Genomic DNA, 21,719 nt, shown 5'->3' with positions numbered 1-21,719 from the left:
TACAAGTCTTTTTCCATATTATGTCTTTGGAGTACAAACCCAACAGTGGTATTACTGGGTCAAAGGGCAGGCATTATTTTAAAACCCTTTGAGCATAGTTTCAAATTCAAATTGAACATAGTTACAAATGTGTATTAGTGTCCCAATTTTGCCACATCCCCATCAATATTTATCACTTTGCTTTGCTGCCATATTGGCCAGTCTGCTAGGTGTAAGGTGGTACTTCAAAGTTGTTTTAATTTGTATTTCTAATTAGGCAGCATTCTTAAGGTCACAGAGACTAAAACAGAGGACTAATAAGACTAGGTAAATTATTTCCTGATTGCATGTCAGAAGGAATTTTGTATTCACTATAAACACCAAATTTTAGGAATCACTTTAAGATGCTTTTTAAAACTCACAGTTCCTTCATGTCCCTAAAACTCACATTTTCAACATCAGTATTCTCACAGCCAGGCTATATTTTTCTGAGATAGTGGTCATCTTCTCTAAATCTTGAGAATCATAATTCCAGGTGAAAAAATGACAGTGCAAAGACATATGGTGGGTATTGTAAAATGTCTTTAGCATATCACCTGTAAGTTAATATTTGAGAATGAGAATAAATTATATCAGTAAGATATATATGAATGGAAAAGGTAAATCTAACATTTAGAAGAAAATTAATCTCTTTTGCTTGATCACAGAGTAGGAGAAATGCATAGAAGGTATAGGGAAGCATACTTTATCTTCAAAATAAGGACAATTTGTCCCAAAATTAGATCTTAAAAAATGCTGGATAACCAACCAGAGCAGTCATAAATTCCCACTTAGTAGAGATTTTCAAACAGAGAGCAGATTGTCTGATCACAATTAAAATGAATTTATAATCTCTGAGTTTTCTTTCTGCACTGGGATTATATGACTTTATAATGCTTCCCAGTATAATTTATAACTCTTCTTAAAAGAATCCTATGACTAATACCTTTTACACTCATACTACTAGCTAAAGATAAGGTCAAATCCAATGAGTTTTTGATCATTGTTTACTTCGGTCCACCTCCCATCAATTAATTGTTCATTTCCCAAGAACTCCTCCTTTGTCTCTATCTGCTTGGATTATCCATATTATCTCTCTACATTCTCTCCCACATTTTTCCATCATCCTCATTCTTTATTTTAAGTCATATATTTTTTCACACTTTAAAAGAAATATATCATTTTTTCTTCTTGATCAACTATCATGCTAGTAACAAATAGAGAAACAAACAAAATCAAAGCTCTTGCTAAAACAACAACAACAACAACTATGGGATGCAGCTGGGTAGCTCAGTAGATTTAGAGCCAGGCCTAGAGACAGGAGTTCTAGATTCATATCTGGCCTCAGACACTTCCCAGCTGTGTGACCCTGGGCAAGTCACTTAATCCCCATTGCCTAGCCCTTATCACTCTTCTGTCTTAGAATCAATACAGAGTATTGATCAGTACACAGTATTGATTCTTAGGCAGAAGGTAAGAGTTTAAAAAAACTATACAAAGGTGCATATATATAACACAAGTCATAGAAAGGATCAGTTCTAAGATTCAACTATGCATATTTGAACAATGCAAATTCTTGTATTTTACTTGTTGAAAAATATGTTTTTTCAAAATTCTCATTAGAAATGCTCTCTTGGCATCAATACATCTGTCCAAGCACTGGTTTCTCCCTACATGATTGTTGGGTGTATGCTATTAATTCTTGGGCTCCTTCAAGTTGTATTTATTATCCCCTTTCTTTAAAGACTATACATAACCTTTTGGCATCATTTGCCAGTTACAAAAATGCTAAAAGCTAGATATAGAACATCCATTAAACATTTATGCAGTCATTCATGCTTGCGATCATCCCATTTCAATGATTCATACAACCACTGAATCTACTGTTACATATTTTCCCCAGATGATTAATTCAGCAGTATTGTATGTCTTAGCAATCACTCTTTGGGGGACATTTGATGAACTGATGACCCTGTTGGAGCATATTCTATATGGACATTGAGTTTTCAAGTTATCCCATACACAATGCAAACGGAAGAGATAAATTATTAGGAAAATGTCTTTACTTCAACTAAAATGTCATTAAAAATTAAAATAAAAAAAAATCTTATCTTCACACAACACTGGAGTGACTCAGTACATTTGCCCTGAGAAAAGTCTTTTTATTCTGCTTCGGATCTGTTGGGTCTTGACGCTGTAGATAATTGGGTTCATCAAGGGTGGAAAAAGAATATAAATATTACCCATAAGGACATGCACTATAGGGGAGAGGTGCTTGCCAAAACGGTGTACCATAGTTAGACTGATGATGGGAATATAAAAGACTAGAACAGCACAAATATGGGAGACACAAGTCTGAAAAGATTTGAGTCTCTCATCCCGAGATGCAATTGCCAAGACAGATTTCAGGATTAGGACATAGGAAACAAGGATAAGGACAGAGTCTAACAATAAGGTGCAAATGACTAGCCCCAAAGCATAGAAACTATTAAAGCGGATGTCCGAGCAGGTGAGCCTGAGCAGATCCTGATGGAGACAGAAGGAATGAGAGAGAACATGGGGTCGGCAGTAATGGAAAAACTTAAGGCGAATAATGGCAGGAGTGATAAACAGGAAGCTCCTAATCACAATGGCTATCCCAATTTTGATTATTCTGGTAGCAGTTAATATAGAAGAGTAACGAAGTGGGTTGCAGATTGCAATGTAACGATCAAAGGACATGGCCAGGAGGACAGAAGATTCCATAAAAGACAGACCATGAATGAAGTAAGACTGGCCAATACAGGCATCCAAACTGATCTCCTGACTGAGCCCCCACAGAATCCCCAACACTGTATGCACCGTGGACAACCCCATGCACAAGTCAGTGAGGGCCAGCATAGCTAGGAAATAAAACATAGGCTCATGAAGACTCTGTTCAGTCCGGATCACATGGAGAATCATGCAGTTCCCAAGGAGAACCATGGCATAGATGGAGGAGAAGGGGATAGCAATCCACACATATGACTGTTCCAGACCAGGGAACCCTGTGAGGAGGAAGGTGGAGGCACTGACATTGTATCCAGGTTGAGGAAACATGAGTATAGAATACTCTTTTTAAATAAGATCAGGTTCTATGTCCATGTGAAAAATCTTCATTCATTTTCATTGAAAACAAGCCATTTGCCTGTAATTTTAGAATAGTGCACACAGTTCGGCCTGAAATATGTCCTAGGTGACATTAGCTGCTGTATCAGAAAAAATATTTTATTTCCCAGGAGAAAAAGAAGACCATATCAGGGCATGTAGGTAGCTCAGTAATTAAAGGTCAGGCATGGAGATAGAAAGTCTTGAGTTCAAATCTGGCCTCAGACACTTACTTGCTGTGAGACCCTGGACAAGTTGCTTAACTCCAATTGATTATCCTTTACCACACTTGTGCCTTTGAACAAATACCTAGAATCAATTCTAAGACAAAGGTAAGAGATTTAAAAAAGAAGGAAAGAAAGAAAGAGGCCACACCACTATCTGACTGGACTAGGTTTTTAATGTGACCAAGAATTCAAAGCCTGAATCCTAACCTCAAATTTTCATTCTAGGACTCAGGGAGAATATGAAAAAAAAATTGCCTGAGAAAGCGCAACCATGATCCCTGACTATGACATTTAGAGAAGTCCTTGTATCGGTGACAATTTTACTCAGATTCTGGATAGGCTACATTAGCTTAGAAGATGGATTTGTACTGTACAAAAAGAGTCTTTGTTCTCTTTACTATCCCAGAATATGTAGGTATAAATAAGACGTTAAACCTCAAAAGGAGTTCCTTTGTACCTCTGAGGAATTTTCCCTAAGATTTCCCCCAAAAGTCTTTCCTTCTGTCTGAGCTTCCCAATGTCACATTAATAAACTCACCCAATTTGTATCTACTCTTTCTTGCTCCCAATCTCAGAAACTGCAGGTTATTTTCCTCATTGCTCTTCATGGGCAAAATGACAGGAAGGAAGAATTTATACAGGATTCTATTACCCACTGGGCTCCAGTAGGAATGGTTTACTCCTGGGATGTATATCTCATCTCTGGGTTTCTAAAGCCAAGAGCATGATGCAACTCCCTAGCCTCTGACCCAGGCATTCATCTATATCAGTGATTCCCAAAGTGGGCACTACCACCCCCTGGTGGGTGCTACAGTGATCCAGGGGTGCAGTGATGGCCACAGGTGCATTTATCTTTCTTATTAATTGCTATTAAAATTTAAAAAAAATTAATTTCCAGGGGGATAAGTAATATTTTTTCTGGAAAGGGGGCGGTAGGCCAAAAAAGTTTGGTAACCACTGATCTATATATTCAGTATGACAAGGGAAAGAAGAATGATTGATGTCAGAGAACCTTCTTGTAAATCCCTAATTGACAAATCCAGATTTGGCAAATCTCTTAACCTCACTGATTATTTGTTTCTTCATATGTAAAATAAGACTGTTGAATTAAATTAATGGTCTATGAGGCTTCTTCTGGCTCTACAATTATGAACCTATCATCATTGAGATCTTTCATTTCCTCAACACAGAGTTACTGAGGGATTATGTGAGGCAGAGGAGGTTTAGGTTTTCAAAAAACCTTTCAATTTTTACGTGAAATACACTACAAATAAAAAGAAAAAATGAAATCATGTACTACACAGACTAAACATAAAATGATTCAGTTTGATACCCTGTAAAATTTACACTTCAAATTTGTCTCTAGGAATACATTCTGCGTCTTGTAAAAGTTGATTTTCATATTTGAAATTACATATTTGCTTATTTCAAAAATGGAACAATTATTTCCAAAATGATTTTATATCTCTTTAAGTGTGTGGATGTGTGTTTAAGCTTGTATATGCATATTTGATCTGTCACTTATATCAATGATAAGAAGTCAGAGATATATTCTACTTTTGGAATCAAGACTTATAATGACAATGATCACAATTCTGTTATTTTCCTTTCATGTTTGTTGATGTACATTGTAGTGGTTAATTCATAAATGTTCAACTAAATCTACTTACATTGCTCTGAATGATTCGTAAGGTCTCTGAATTCCTAATATTCATAATTTCTTACAACAGCTTGATTTATTCATTTTTCAACAATTGATGAACACCCAATTTATTTTCAGGTTTTTTCTACCCCCACAAAATTGTTTTATACATATTTTGCAATCAATCATCTCTATTCTGAATTCCTTTGGGAATGTCCAATAGTATTATTGCTGAGTTAAGAGCATTTGGTAATCGTTCTGGTGTATGTAGTTGTTCCAAAATATTTTCCAGTATAGCAGTCTCTTTCATTATCCCTGCTTGGAGTATGTGAGCCTACCTTTCCAAAATTATTTATTTTTCTTTTTCCCAATCTGATAGGTTCCAGAACAATCATAATTGTTTCAATTTTACTTACATTTATAAGTACATTCGAGTATTCTTTCTTTAGGTTGACAGTTTATATTTCTTCTTTGACAAAAAGACTATTTCTCTTCTTTGACCATTTGTTTTTGGGATATAGTTCTCATTCTTAAAGAGCCAAATCAATGCCACAGATACATTGTATAGCTGACCATTATTTAAAAAAAACTAATATGAGGATTTTCCCCTATGAGATAATTTCTTTTTTATTCTGTACTAATTTTGTCTATATAAAATATTAGAAAGTTGCATTTATATACTTTTGTCACTCTTCTTCCTGATTTAATTTGTCTCTGTCCATAGTTGCAAAAAGTACTTATATTAATTCTATATAAATGACAATATCAACAATATGAGCCTTGCATTTAACTTGCATTGTCTCTTTAGACCTTATTAGGGTTTATTATGTATGATTTTGATCTCAATCTAATTTTAGCCAACTTCCTTTTCAGTTTTCCAGTAATAATAATAAAATAATTAATGTTTTAATAGTACTTACTATGAACCAGAAGATGTCCTAATGCTTTATAATTATTATTTCACTTCATCCTCACAAAAACTCTGAGAAATAATTTTTATTATCCCCGTTTTACACATGCAGAAACTGAATTAGCCCAGGTGAAATGACTTACTTAGGTATACATAGATTGTGAGAGTTCAAAACAATATCTGAACTCAGATCTTCTTGATTCAGGCTTAGCACTCTGGGTATGCCTTCAGATTCAAATATATCAAATGGATACTTGTGAGTTTCTACTATTAAGCTTTCATTTTACAAATTAAGAAACGGAAGCTCAGAGATATTAGGATTTGCCCCAGGATCACCCAGCAAGTTAATGGAGAATTAAAAATAAGTCTTCTAACCCCTGAATCTAAATTCTTTCTAATTCTCAAGAAGGTTTTACTGATTGTTTTGAGGAAAGTGGCTGCTTTCAACCCTAGAAAACATTTCCTGAACATAAACAAATTTAATCATGCATTAAACATTAATTAATTCAAAGAATAATAAAGTAGCCTCTAAGTGTGAACCCTCATATTTTATCTCTACCACTCCTGTATTCTTTATTGTACTGCAGCATCCCCTCCAATCCCAGATAATGGGAATCAGACCCTGAAACTAGCCCAGTGAGTTTTTGCTTTACTTTAGAATAAAGCTAATACAGTAAGAGAAACTTCATAGGACTCTGACAAATTGAAATTTAACTAATATATTTTCTTACCTATTCAATATTGTTACTTTCATGCTTAAAATCCCATGAATAGTATTTTGAACCAAGATGTTCAGGGAGATGCATGATAAAAATCTCTCCCATGTACATGTGTTTTTCCTAACACTGATATTTCTGAAAAAAGGACTGACTCCTAAAATTCTTCAATTTGGTCTGCCAAACTCTCCTGATGAATGAAAGGAAAGGAAAAAATATTTATAAAGTGTCAACTAAATACTATGTATTGTGCTAAACTTGTTACAAATATTACATCATTTGATACTAACAACAGACCTATGATGTAGGTACTTTTATTACCATAATTTTACCATTGAGGAAATTGAGAGAATCAGAGGTTAAATAAATGACTTGCCCAGGATCCCAGAACTAGTAAGTGTAGTAAATGAAAGATGAAATGACTGAGGAGCAAAAGTATGAGTTTTTGAGTGTATTGATTTATTAAGTAACACATGCCAATTACATAACAAATCAGGGACAGCCCTCCTTAGCTTTGACACTGGATCCCAAATATAGTGGAAAACAAATCTTTATGCATTAAAAGCAGTTCTTCACATAATACTAATTAATAAAAGAAAACAATTATCAGGATACTAACCAGGACACAAAATGATCTATTCTAATTTCTAATTAGAGGAAATATCAGGAATAGATACAATGGCTTGAAATCAGAAGAAGAAGTGTCCCCTTTAGTCCCTAAGTGTCTGTATTCAATCAAAGGAATATGGAAATAATGATTAATTGGCTAGTACATGGCCAATTTTCAGATGAGACACACAGGATGCTCAAGCTGTATAAGTGTGAGAAAGCTCCTTGCATCAGTCTTTGGATCTGACTAGGTTAGTAAAGGGACTCTAAGCAACAGATAGAAGTGAGTCAGTTTTTCATCCATGTAGGGCTAGGTCCGAGCAATGCAATGAAGTTTTGTCTCAATTCTCATACTAGGATAAAGTTTTCTTACAAGGCAGAAATTGGACTAGATGCATAAATGGATCGAAAGGGAAATGAAGTTGTTCCAGAACTGAGTTACAAGATAGAGTAGGTATTGTTTCTGCAATTCCCACTACCACTTTTGTTTTAAATCCCTCATAACTATCCTGATGCCAGATTGAAATCAGATCTTCCTGACTCCAGGCTCAGTGCTCTATTCACTTAGCCATATAATGGACTTACCCTTCTGATCCTGAGAGTCAAAAGAAAGGTGTGATTTTGATGGACAAAGCCATATTATGAATAGTTTATTCTTTTTTCAGAGAAAACCACCTTTGAATTCTGCTTCGGATTTGTTGAGTCTTTATACTATAAATGATGGGGTTCATCAGCGGTGGGAAAAGGATATAGATATTCCCCATGAGTACATGTACCAGTGGAGAAAGATGCTTCCCAAAACGGTGTACCATTGTCAGGCCAATGATAGGTATATAGAAAACCAGGACGGCACAAATGTGAGAGACACAGGTCTGGAAGGACTTGAGTCTCTCTTCACGGGATGCAATAGCCAAGACTGAGTGAAGAATCAGGATGTAAGATATAAGAATGAGCAGAGAGTCTAAGAGTAGGGTACAGATCACTAAAGCCAGAGCATAGAAACTGTTGAAATGGATGTCAGAGCAAGCCAAGCGCAGAAGGTCCTGATGCAGACAGAAGGAGTGGGAAAGAATGTGGGGGCGGCAATAATTAAAAAACTTCAGGCGGATAATGGGAGGAGTAATAAACAGAAAACTTCGGATTAAAATAGCCACTCCAATTTGAATGATCCTGGGGTTGGTCAAGATGGTAGTATACCTCAGTGGGTTGCAGATTGCAACATAGCGGTCAAATGACATGGCAAGTAGTACAGACGACTCCATGCAAGACAGTCCGTGGATGAAATAAGTCTGAAGGATACAGGCATCAAGAGTAATCTCTTGGACGATCCCCCACAGGATACCTAAAACAGTGTAAACAGTGGACAACCCCATGCACAGGTCAGTGAAGGCCAACATGGCCAGAAAATAAAACATGGGCTCATGCAGACTAGGGTCAGTCTGGATCACATGGAGGATCATGCAGTTACCCAAGAGGACCATGGCATAGATGGAAAAGAAGAGTAAGGAAATCCAAGTATAGGATTTTTCTAGTCCTGGCAAGCCAGTGAGGAAGAAGAGTGAGGATGTAATGTTCGGGCTGGTCAGAACAAACATCAGTGAACACAGGTGACAATGAAATGAGGTCAGTGATTCCTTCCTCAGGGAATTAGTCTTAAATTCATATTACCATCAGATTTTCTGCCAGAAAGGAAAGGAAAAGATAGTCATGACAATCTTAAACAGCATAAAAATGTCATGTGGTGAAGTTCAGGAACTGAATAAAAAAGAAGTATAATTTCCCTAGAGTGGGGGGAAGTATTACTTACCCACTTCTCAGTTCCATATAATTTTATCTCTTGACAATAAGGTATAAATTTCAATGTCCTTGATGTGAATCTTCTTTCTGAGAGTTAGAGAAAATATAAGCTCATTGTCTTGAGTCTTAATAACTATGAGGTATGAACAGATAGAAAGTCGGAGTAATGGTAAAAATTCTTACCAAGAAGTATTGTTCTGAAGAGGGTAAACAATTGGAAGGAAAAGGACCCTTATTGCTTTGTTTCATATATTTGGAATATTTTTCTTCCAATGAAATCACTGATCATTAGAGCAAGAAGGAATGGTTGTCAGAGAAGCCCTTTTCTCACAATGTCATCTTATCCATTTGATCTCTGTTGATTTCTCTCTTCCAATCACTTCCTTTCCTCACTAACCCCCCATTAGTTATTTGGTAAATAGGTTTCTACATTCCATAATTTCCAATAATAGGGCATGAAAGAAAGCTGTTTCTTTTCCTTGGCATCAGGAATAAAGGAAATGGGACAATTGGATTTATGTAAGACTGTTGCTAATAATCCTGGGAGAAGATTTATTCTCTTGGGATGGCCAATTCATTTGTACTCTTCTGAAACCAGGGGAATATGCTCTAAGTCCCCAGTCTCTAAATTCAGCAGTGATAATCATTCAATCATTTCATTCTATCATAAAATACTTTCTTATTCCAAATAAGGATATAAGTTAAATTTTAGCAACTGGTTTCCGTTGAAAGAGAAAAAAAACTCACTAAATCCCTTTTTAAAAAAAATTATATTAATAATTATTTACACTTCTATTTTATTATATCTACAAAATTTTTCCAACCTAATCTCTAAAATTTGAAGGAATTCCTAAAGAAAATATGACAAATGAAGAAGAGACTTTTGAAGAATATATACTATGACAGGCCATATCTTTGCAACCATATAATTTCCTGAAAAATTGGAGAGAATATAACTGTAATGGGTGACTCAATGGACATTTACATAATACTCTTCTCATTGATGGAAACTGATTATTCAAGAATCATGACCTCCCAGAGATATGAAGTATTAAATAAGTTGGGAGAGAAGACAAAGGCTGGTCTGATTTCAAGAATTAATAAAGAAGACACTCAGTTCCAGTAGTTTTTCAGAAGAAAAAAAAATATTGTTTAATCTTGCCCCCCACAGAGGCAAGGAACAGCGAATAAACAATTCTGTCCCAGTGAGAAATATTATGCAAATGAGATTTCAGTCACTCATTACACAAAATTTTTATTCTTTTTATTATTTGTTTAAATATTTCATCTATATACATATTCATACACACACAAATTCAGAAAAAGATAGCAAGGCCAATACTGCTATATCTAAAACCTCCAAGGAAATATGAATTGCTCTCAAGTCAAAAAAAAGAATAAGTGGAGGAGCTGAAAAAAGATTTGAAGGGGCAGCTGGGTAGCTCAGTGGGGGGCAGCTGGGTAGCTCAGTCAATTGAGAGTCAGGCCTAGCGACTGGAGGTCCTAGGTTCAAATCCAGCCTTAGATACGTCCCAGCTGTGTGACCCTGGGAAAGTCACTTGACCCCCGTTGCCCACCCTTACCACTCTTCTACCTAGGAGCCAATATACAGAAGTTAAGGGTTTTAAAAAAAGATTTGAAAAATCAAATAAGAAGCAGAACAAAAATTGGGAAAATAAATGAGATATGGCAATTGATAAAAGAAACACAAAAAATCAATGAAGAAAAAGAACCTTTTAAAAAGTAATATTGATCAATGAAAAAATGATATACAAAAATACACCAAAAAGAACTTTTTAAAAGGTAGACATATGGAAAAAGGGATATAAAATTCATTGAAGAAAATGAATTTTTTTTAAAATTAGAATTGACCAAATGGAAAAGGAATCACAAAACCCACCTGCAAAAAAATAATGTATTAAAATTAGAATTAGGTAAGTGGAATGTAATGAATACTTTAGACATCAAGAAACAATCAAACAAAAAAAGAATGAAAATTTAAAAAGAATAAAATATAAAAGATCTCATTGGAAAAGCAATTGATCTGGAAATAAATATAGGAGATATAAGAATTTTTAAATTACCTAAAATCCTTGACCAAAAAAAAAAGAGCTTAGACATTAACTCTCAAGAAATCATCAAGGAAAATTTCCTTGATATTCTAGAACCAGAGGGTAAAATAGAAATTGAAAGAATATACGGATCACCTCCTGAAAGATATCCCAAAGTAAAAACTGCTGGGATTATTATGGACAAATTCCAGAACTCCCAGATTTATGGCATGGAGTCAAATAGAAACAATTCTAATATCATAAAACAAGTCAGGATAACAAGATTTAGCAGTTTATACAGTAAAGAATAGTAAGGCCTAGAATGTGATAATCTAGACACCAATAGAGCTATGACTTCAACCAAGAATCATGGAGCATACCTAAGCATAATCCTTAGGGGGGGAAATGGATATTCAATGTAATAGAGAACTTTCAAATATTACCAATTAAAAGATCAGAACTGAATGGAAAATTTGACTGTCAAATTCAAGACTTTAGAGAATCATGAAAAGGTAAACAGGAAAAAGTAAACAAAAGATATTCAACAAGGTTAAATTGTATGCATATCTACATGGGAAAATGATTATCATTATTAAGATAGAAGGATTATGACATAGAAAGTGGACCAAGGTGTGAATTAAATATGATGGGATTATTTCAAAAAATAAAATAAAATGAAGTCATAAGAAAGAGGAATGCATCAGGGAAGGGAAAATAGAATGTGATAAATTATCATACATAAAATAATTGTGAAAGAGTTTTTATAGTGGAAGGGAACATGAGGGAGGTGGAAAGGGGAGCATGTGAACTTTGATCTCATAGGAATTAGCTCAAGGAGGGAAGAACATATACAATCAATTGTGTATAAAGGGAAATATTATCCTATAGAAAATGAGAGGAAGGGTCGAAAAGAAGACAAATTGAGATATGTGTTGGTCAGAAAGTAAATAGGGGGGAAATAGAATGGAGAATAATACACAGCTATCATAATTGTGTAAAAATTTTACAATAAATCTCCCTAATAAAGGCCTCATTTTTCAAATACATATAATGATGGCTTGAATGTAGATGAATACAAATCATTCTCCAGTTGAAATGGCTGAATGATATAAACAGGCACTTCTCAGACAAAGCGATTGAAGTTCTTTATATTCCTGCAAAAAAACAAAACTAAAAATTATTAGAAAATAAATAAAAATTGAGAAATTAACATTGAAATAACTCCTTAGTATCACTTCAAACCTATCAGATTGGCTATTATGACAGAAAAGGAAAATGACAAAACTAGGAAGGGATATGGAAAATTGAGACACTAATGCACTGTTGTAGGAGTTGTGAACAGGGCCATTCATTCTGGAATGCAATTTGAATCTATGCCCAAAGCACAATAAAACAGTTCATAGCCTTTGATCCAAAAATTCTGTTACTACTTTTGTATCCCAAAGAGACAAAAAAACAAGAAGGGGAAGAACCTATATGTACAAAAATATTTTATGTAGCTCTTTTTGAGGAGGCAAATGACTAGAAACTAAAGGGATACTCATCAATTGGGGAATGGCTAAGTAAGTTACAATATATGATTATAATAAGATATTATTATTCTATAAGAAATGATGAGCAGAAGGCCATGGAAAGACTAATATGTACTAGAGAGAGAAGTAAGCAGAACCAAGAGAACATAGTGATGGGAATATTGTACAATGAACAACTGTGAATAACAGCTATTCTCAACAATAAATGATCTAAAACAATCCGAAAGAACTCATGATAAAAAATGTCATCTGTACTTATGGGAGGGAACACTATCCACATTCAGAGAAGGAACTGTGGGAGTAAAAATGCAGAAGAAAAACAGTTTCTTGATCACATGGTTCGATGGGGATATGGTTGGGGATGTAGATTCTAAATTATCACTCTATTGAAAATATTAATAATGTGGAAGTAGGCTTTGAACAATGTTGCATGTGGAACCCAGTGGAATTATTCATTGGCAATGGAAGGGATTGAGGAGGGCAGGGAAAGAACATGAGTCATGTAGTCGTGGAAAAATATTCTAAATTAAATAATTAAATTAAAAAATTAAAAAAATAAAAAGGGAAAAAATGGAACAGTCAGTTCAGTGAGCATTTATTAAGCACCTATTTGTCAGGCACTGTGCTTGGGGTTCGATATCTACAGTGTTCCCTCTACTTGGACATCTTGGAGACCTTCACCTACGGACTGGAGATAACTTGTCAAGCAATATTATATTGGGAATTCATGTGTTAACTTGGAAAAAACACGGAATTATTAAATAGTCATAAAATCACTCTTTAATCAAGGGTAAGGGGGATTAGGGCTACCTGGCCTCTTCTGCAGAGCTGTGCATTGTGCAGAGTCTAAGAAATGAACACTGCTTTGCTCTGCTCCCTGACCCCCCCTGGGAGTGACACTGCCCTAGATGAGGACTCCAAGGAACAAAGGAAATTGGGGAATTTATATACCATTTGGGAAGATCCAGGGCTGGGAGAGATTATTGACATTATACTGACAGTATACAATCAAGCCTAGGAATGGGAATCATAGCTAGAGACTAGGGTGTAAGGGAAGGGGCTGCTTACCCAATGGATACTAAAGGATAGTCCCTGCCCAGGTGTGTCCCCATTGGGGAAGACTACCCAAGACAAAAGGGTATTTAGCATTTACCCTGGGGTCCATTATTCAGTTCACAACTGATAGTCCCAGATTCTCAAGGGAACTGGGAAGAAGCACAAGCTTTGGGGTCTCCAACCTACAAGCTATTTCTGAAACTTGGGGTTCATCAGATCTCACTAAGCCACAAGTTTGGGGACTCTAGATTCCATGTCAACACATGTGAATTGGTTAGAGTAGAATTAGCAATTCTTTTAAAAATATTTCATTTGTTTTAATTATCTACAATCCACTACAAACATGTATAGTGAATCAAAACTATTTTCCATGTTGACCATATCCAAAAAATATTTGTTCCACTCTGAATTCTGAGTTTCCACTTCTTTATCTGGAGGTGGGTAGCATAATTCTTTAGTAGTCCTCTGGAATCCAGGTTGACCATTATGTTATTAAATTTCAGCACAGTAATTAATAAACTTCCATCTATTTCCACAGAAAGAACTGATGGAGTCTAAATTCAGACCAAATTAACCTTTTTTCACTTTCTTTCTTAATTTTTTCATTCATTTCCTTCCACAAAAAGATTTATATAGGAAAATGTTTTACATGATGGCAATGTAAAATCTATATGAAATTGCTTACTGTCTGGTAGGGAGGGTGTTGACAGAGAAAGCCTGAATTTTGAGATTCAAAATTATTTTTAAAGTATTGGAAATGTTTTTTAACATCTAATTATGGGGGGAAATAGAAGAAATTTTATTAAAAAGAAAAAAAAGAATTATGAAAGCTTAGGTGAAATTTTAATGTTTTTAGTTCCATTCTGTTACATAGATAAAGATTCTTTACCTCTTCTTGACATTCAAATAATACATAATGCAATGCTGGATCAGCTGAGACAATAACTGGGTGGGAAAGCCTCAAGGAAAAGAAGGTAGTAATGGAAGTAAAAGGAGTGGAAATTGCACTAGATGACACAGATGACATTTACATAAGACATTAATGTTTGTAAAACAATTTACATATGTTCCCATTTTTTTTATCCCAACAGTTTAATGAGGCAGGACCACAATTGCCTACATTTTACTTATGAGGCAACTCAGTTTGAGAGTGATCATTACTTGTCCAAGGTCATTCAACTAGTAAGGGTCTAGGAAAGAAATTGAACTCATAGCTTCCTAACTAATTATCTACTATATAACCTAGTTATCTAACTCTGCCAAGGACGGTCCCAAGCCTGGCTGAAAAAGGTGGAGGGTTGGGCTCCAGGCTAGCAACCTCACCCCTTAAAAATTTCATTTGCTACAGAAACTGCAACCTCATTAAACCAACAAAACCTAGGATCACCTAGTCTGGAAGATTGCTCTCCAACAGAGTCCACAATGCGGGCTGGCAAAAACCAACAAACTCCAGGTCTTTGTTAACAGATGCCTATGTCAAATCTTGAACATCAGATGGCCTGAAAAGATCTCCAATACCAGACTCTGGGAAAGAGCAATTCAGTATCCCATCAGTCAGGACGCTATGAAAAAAAAATATGGAACCCACCAGGGAGGAGGAAAGTTGGAAGGCCAAAACAGACCTGGCAAAGATATGCCTAGTTGGGGGAAGTTGCCCAGATCAGAGTCCGTTGGCGTGAGATGCCCAGTTGGGGGATGTTGCCCAGAACAGAGTCCATTGGCGTGAGATGGTTGCGGCCCTATACTCCTCTGGGAGTCAATAGGAATAATAATAACCTAGTTATCTTGCAATAACTTCAAACTGAGTCAGGAATTGAGAAAGAAAGAGATATAGTGGGAGTACAATGTGTTCCCCTTCTGGCTATGTACTTTGAGAGATGGCTCTTTCCTAGGCAAGAGGGGGAAGAAGTAATAATAAAACAGTCAGAATAGGTCAGCATCTCCTCAGAGCCCATAGAAATTCAGTCGCTGTGGTGAATCTCTGGGGGAGCAAAAAGGAGGAGATGTTTCTCATGGGGGTAGTACTAGGCACAGAATTCTTAGGTAAATATTCCCTGATACTTTAATGTAGACATATCTTCCATTCTGACTACAAAACAGGATATAATATTTCCCAGGAATCTCAAAGTGAGTTTTCTGAAGATCAGGGCTTAAGTCTGGGCTATAGGAATTTCTGATACTAGCAAAAATTAGTAAGGATGGGGAATAGATGTATAGTCCTGCATCCAGAAATTGTTTCCTAAATGTCAGTGTCTTTATTTGTTGGGGAAGGGCTCACTTTCATGGCTATGCCACTAGCTGTACTTTGGGGGAAAACAACAACTTTTGAGTAGAAAAGGTTCTATCATCTTGTACAATTCACAGGCTCTTTCTGCTCTACTTTCAGTATCTGTAAAGACAAGTGTCAAAAAGTAGGAAATGTACAGAAACCAGGGAATATGTTTTTATACCCTGTGCATAATTCCTGTAATATACAGAAATGGGCAGCCATTTTCTGTAGGCACAAAAAAGCATTTTGCCATTTTGGATCTCAGAACATGGCAAAGCAGTCCTGGGCATGTACCAAGGTGACAGTTAGGGACAGGGTATAAATTGAGGTCCACAGACCCCTCAGGGGCTTCTTCTTCTCCTTAGGTTAGGGAGGCAGGAAGTGACAGTCTGGGCCCTGGGAAGTGGAAAGTTTTGATATAGGAAGGCAGGCAGAGTCAACCTTCATTGGTAGCCATATCAAAGACCTTTTATGGGCATAGCCAATAAGCTTTATTTACATTCAAGATCATTCAACAAAAAATAAGAATTTCAATAGCATCTAAACCAGAGATTGCATAGCCCTGGGCTCAGCAACAAACAGCTCCAGAGTCAGAGGGAGACCACCAAGGTCCTTTTGAAATCTGCTCCTTAGGGGACATCTTCATTTTAAATATTTATTTATACTTATAATACTTTAGGCAAGATTATTCAGGGTATCCATCACCCACTCACCTTCTCCCAATTATCTACCCTTCAATTTACCAAATAAACCCATTTTAATCTCTAAGCCTATAATGATCCTTAAAAGTCTAAAAACTTACCTTGTTGACAACATCTGTATTTGTGTAGTCAGATCCTGATAACATCTTGAACTGATCATAGCTGCATTAAGGTAGTGCTAACCCTTAAATATAAGCAAAGTTTTCAGGAATCAACATTCTATTTCCTGGTTACCTTCTACTCAACTGTACTGCCAGAGACTGGTCTCTAAGGCTTGTGGGTAGCAAGAGAATTCTCACTCTTAAAGGAGGCTTAGCCCAGCTGGTGTGGTGAACAAATCCTATTCTCATATCAAGCTGTGGTTTGGGCTTCTCCTGAGTTATCCCATATACTACCTTAGCCCCCTACTGGTCATAACATTCCCTCAGTGCCACTTTGAGCCCAGGGATGAGACCTTTTCAACCTCCCTGCTCAAGATTGGATTATAAAGGCAGAGTCTCATGGACATTTTTTCTTTATTCTTTATGTTTCTGTATGTTCTTGTTCCATTGATATAAATTAACTTCATGACCATGGATTCTAATATTAAATACCCCTGCTCATAAATAAATATGTTCATAAACAGACTACCACAATAACAAACATACTACTACTACTACTACTACTACTACTACTACTACTACTACTACTACTACTACTACTACTACTACTACTACTACTACTATTACTACTACTTCTACTACTACATTACAACCATAATAAATGGGGCAGACACCAATATAGAATGAAGAAATGACCTCCCTCCCTCACTAGGTTTACAAGTATGGAGTAATGAGGGATGGTGATATGTGACAAAACATATTTTATATTTCTACATTTAATTTTTTCATCACTTGCCATTTGCCAAATGAATTATGGAGCATGATCAGAGACTCTCTTTGGCTGTTTGCCTTCCCTACCAAACATTCTCTGACATTTTTCTTTCTCTCTAAAATGTCAAGAGCTCAGGAATCTCCCAGAATTATAGAATACTGCTGAAAATTAATGAAATGATCAAAATGGTGAAAAATTCCTATGGTAACCTTTATTAGAGGGATCAAGCATGATTATTGAACTTTTCTTCTCCTGGTAATGAAATACCTCAAAAACATTATCAGCGTTTATTGTTTTCTCATTAAAGATTGCAAAAAGTTAAAAATGTCTGGCCACCTATCAGGTTCCAAACATAATATCCCACATGGAAAGATTTTAAAGGTTGTCAAATTAGGTAACACCCTTAATCATGGAGTAAGAAAGACCTAAATAATAATCTGAGCTTTAAGAATGGCTGTGTAGCACCAGATGAATTACTTAGGCTCTTTAAATCTCATTTCTAAATTAAGGTTGATTTTTGAGTTTCTTAGTTCATAGTTTGGTAGTTTACAAAATGTAATCCTGAAAGTTATGCATAGTAAGTTATATTTTGGAGCCAAACAGGGATTTCTATTGTATTATTGTTCTTAAAATCTTCCGTCATCTCTATTTAGCAATTATTTCTTTATCTTAAAGGTTCTTTTTGTACTTTATTTCTAATTCTATATATTCATCTCATTCTAATAAGAGTAATAGTCTTTTGTGTTTAGGTATTACCTTTGGGTTAACCCATGTCCAGGAAGATAGGAGGGTATATAAACAGAAATAATATCATAACAAAATGGAAATAAAATAATTATAGGAGGGGCAAGAGGTAGAAATCGACCACAGAATTAAATAATTTAAAAATTCTATAATGATGCATTGTTTCTGTCTCTTTATTATCTCCTGTATGAAACATTAACAAAACTTTAATAATTATTAAGGAATAAAATAAATATCTTTTGGGTTTTTTAGGCCTTATATAGATCCCTCAAGAGGTAGGAGAATTCTACTTCCCTTAATAGGTATACAACTCAGACCAAATCTGAGTAGCATGTCCTTAAAATTCCAATGATTTATCCCTGGTCCCCTTAGTAGGTACCAAGGAAAGCCATGCTAGATTAAAAAAAAAAAAAAAAAAAGAGGAACAGAGACACAGTGGAATTTCCATTTGGTTACTTTGTAAATAAAAGTAATACCTCACAGTTGTATAGCACTTTAAGCTCACAAACCCCCTTCCATTAAAACTCTAAGAGGTAGATAATACAAGAAATACCACAATTTTAAATATAGAGAAATTAAGGCTCAGATAGATGGAATTAATTGATTTCAATGTCACATTTGGTAAATATGAGCTAAGATATAAAATTATATTCTCAAAAGAGACTAAATGACACAATGTATACCTGTAGTGTTAATGTACCCCTCAGTTCCATGATTGTGTAATTGTTTGCTTTATACTATTTTAAAAGGTCAGGAGATATATTTTTGGAAAGATTTCCACATATATCATAATAGATTAGGTCAGCTACATTGACTTGCAAGTCAGTCCTCAGCCTGGTATTGAGTCATTCCCATATTTAATACTAAAATCCCAAGATGTAATATAATCCAGAATATGGTCATATATTTTCTTTCTAATGGAACAAGTGGATTGTCTAATGAGACTAGAGCTTTTAAGTATGCTCAGAATGCTCTGCTCATGCAATCTTCATGTGTACTTTGGAGTATTGTCCCTAATGCTCATAGAGCCCTGGACTTGAAGTCAGAGAGACCTAAGTTCAGATCCTGCCTCAGACACTGATATAAATGATTAAAATTAATCTTGGAGATTATATATGGAATTATGCTCATTTATTAGTAAAAGTGAAAGAGAGAAAGTAAGAGGAGAATAATTAAAAATCTCCAAGTGTTGCCATGCCTCTTTGACTCCAGGTTCCAGTTGCCATGGTCTCAGTTGTGTGGGTTCAATGGGGCTATAAGCCTCTGCTCATTAGAGATCACTTAGCCAGATAGACCACAATTTCTTTGGCCCAGCTAGGAAGAATTGCCAGACCTGATGAGATTGAGATAGAATAGAGAGAGAATGGTTGGTCCAAGAAGAGAAGCAAAACAGAGCCTCCCCCCACTCCTCCTGCTGGCTTTTTGAACCTCATTTAATCCCTCCTACTCAAAGGTTCTAATTGGCTAGTATTTACATTACACCCTGTTCTAGAGCGATCCACAACACCCACATGGGCATCCATTGATCAGGAACTGCATCTCCATGTAGGCAATCCAAATCGCAGGACTAAATGGTACCCTACCCAATGAGGTGAGTCTTTCTGGAATTGGGGTCACATTGATATTTAATTTACACACTAAACTAGCCTGGGCAACATACATAAACTCTCTGAACTTCAACTGTAAAAGTGGAATAATAAGAGCACCTACTTGAATTGCAAGGTTGTTGCGCAAGTCTAATAAGATACCATAAAAAATTATTTGTAAGTCTTAAAGAGCCATAGGTATAATAGCTAAAGGTACTATCCTGTCACTAGCTATGGTCCACAATGTAAAGAGATTGACTACAGTCATATCAGCATTATAACCTGAGAAATGCTTTCTAAATACTCTATGCAAGCAGCAGGGAGTTGTTTCTTCCTTCACCCATCCATTTTTTTTCTTCATCTCTTCTTTTCCCTCTGATCTAGAGGAAATGGGAGAAGAGGGTGAATGTGGAATGATGGAAAGAGAGAGGCTTTTTTTTCTCTTTTCAGACACCACCAAATGCTTCCAGAACTTAAAAGTTTTATTCCTTTATTCCTTTAACTAATTCCTTTTACTTACTTTTGTTCCCATGATATTTTGCAGTTGTTATTTTAAAAACAAAATAAAGCTGGATAACTTTTATTGATTTTGATGAGGCTGAGTGAGATTAAGAGAGAAGACAAAATCCAACAGGGATAGAAGATTTTGATATTTTGGCTTGAGTGTGTACTGGGTGGTAGCAAGACAGAAAGAAAGTCTGCAACTTCTTTATCATATTTTAATGACATATCATACACTCTAGGTTTCTTACCTTTCTTTTTTTCTAATTCCACTATGAGCATAAAATCTGTTTGTAGAGATTAAAATTATTTGTCAATGAAAGCATTTGAAAAGCAGGAGTTGTTATTTCCATTGGCCCTGTCAGGATTTTTAAAAAAGAGTAATTCCATATCTGTCCTTTAAAAATTATTTTTATTATGTACTTAATTACTGAAAATAGAGAATTCTCATATTCAAATTTAAATAGGATAAGCTGCATATGAAATTGTGAAGTTAGTAGTTGATAAGCATTTATTAAGCATCTATTATGTATAAGGAAATAGGGATGAAAATACAAAAAAGAAAAAAGTCTCCGCTTTGAGTAACATATAACCTACTGAGAAAAGACCATATACAAACACAAACACAATCATATACAAACATATAATACATATACACAACACACACACATACATGCATGCACAAGATGAAAAAAGTGAGGCAAGGTTCCTGATGGACAAATGGTAAAGAAATAAAAGAAGAACAAATTGAATGCAGCTAGTTCAGAAATGAAGACACCTTTTAGCAATATTCTAGAAACTTAGTTTTTAAATCCTTATAATAAGTTCAACCTGTTACTTTCACAGGTGCCATGCTAGTTTATATTTCCTTGTTGTTCTATGTATTTTCTTTTAAATGCTTTGATCGCCCTCTTTACACATATTTAAAAAAATATTATCTCTCCACTCCCCTTCAAATTCTTTCCCCTCTGAAATTAAAAAAAGGAAAGAAACCTTTGTAATAATGAAGTATAGCCAAGAAAAACTAATGCACACATAGGTTATACCAAATATGTGTTTCCCATTCTTTACCCTGAGTCCATCACCTTGGGAAATAGGATGCTTGTTTCTTCAATTGTCTCCTAGGTTTGTGGTGTTGATTTGCATTAATGTTACTGCATACAATACTCTCCTTGTTCTGCTTGCATTACATTACTTCATATAACTCTTCCCAGGTTTTCTCATTATCATCTTGACTGCCATTTCTTATGGCACAATAGTATTCCATTACATGCATATACTGAGACTTGTTCAGCTATTCTTCAAATGAAGAACATCCCTTCAATTTCTATTTCTTTGCTGTCACAAAAAAAAATTGATGC

At 35.4% G+C, this 21,719-nt stretch overlaps 2 protein-coding genes across 2 annotated transcripts; both read right to left on the bottom strand.

Moving 5' to 3' along the window:
* Positions 1–2,151: 2,151 nt before the first annotated feature.
* LOC123238700 (olfactory receptor 51V1-like) lies at positions 2,152–3,096 on the bottom strand. The gene has a single exon (XM_044665907.1). It carries the CDS (start codon positions 3,094–3,096, stop codon positions 2,152–2,154), a length of 945 nt encoding a protein of 314 aa, XP_044521842.1.
* A 4,802-nt stretch (positions 3,097–7,898) lies between these two features.
* Positions 7,899–8,843, bottom strand: LOC123241137 (olfactory receptor 51V1-like). The gene has a single exon (XM_044668838.1). It carries the CDS (start codon positions 8,841–8,843, stop codon positions 7,899–7,901), a length of 945 nt encoding a protein of 314 aa, XP_044524773.1.
* Between the last annotated feature and the right edge of the window lie 12,876 nt (positions 8,844–21,719).

Source organism: Gracilinanus agilis, chromosome 3, assembly GCF_016433145.1.
Source record: "Gracilinanus agilis isolate LMUSP501 chromosome 3, AgileGrace, whole genome shotgun sequence".
In the NCBI taxonomy this organism is placed as follows: Eukaryota; Metazoa; Chordata; class Mammalia; order Didelphimorphia; family Didelphidae; genus Gracilinanus; species Gracilinanus agilis.
The sequence above is the reverse complement of the archived record's forward strand: the minus strand, read 5'-3'. Positions and strand labels throughout refer to the sequence as shown.

Bases quoted from the DNA above. Each gene is read 5' to 3' on its own strand.
- LOC123238700 (XM_044665907.1), bottom strand. From the start codon at position 3,096: ATGTTTCCTCAACCTGGATACAATGTCAGTGCCTCCACCTTCCTCCTC.
- LOC123241137 (XM_044668838.1), bottom strand. From the start codon at position 8,843: ATGTTTGTTCTGACCAGCCCGAACATTACATCCTCACTCTTCTTCCTC.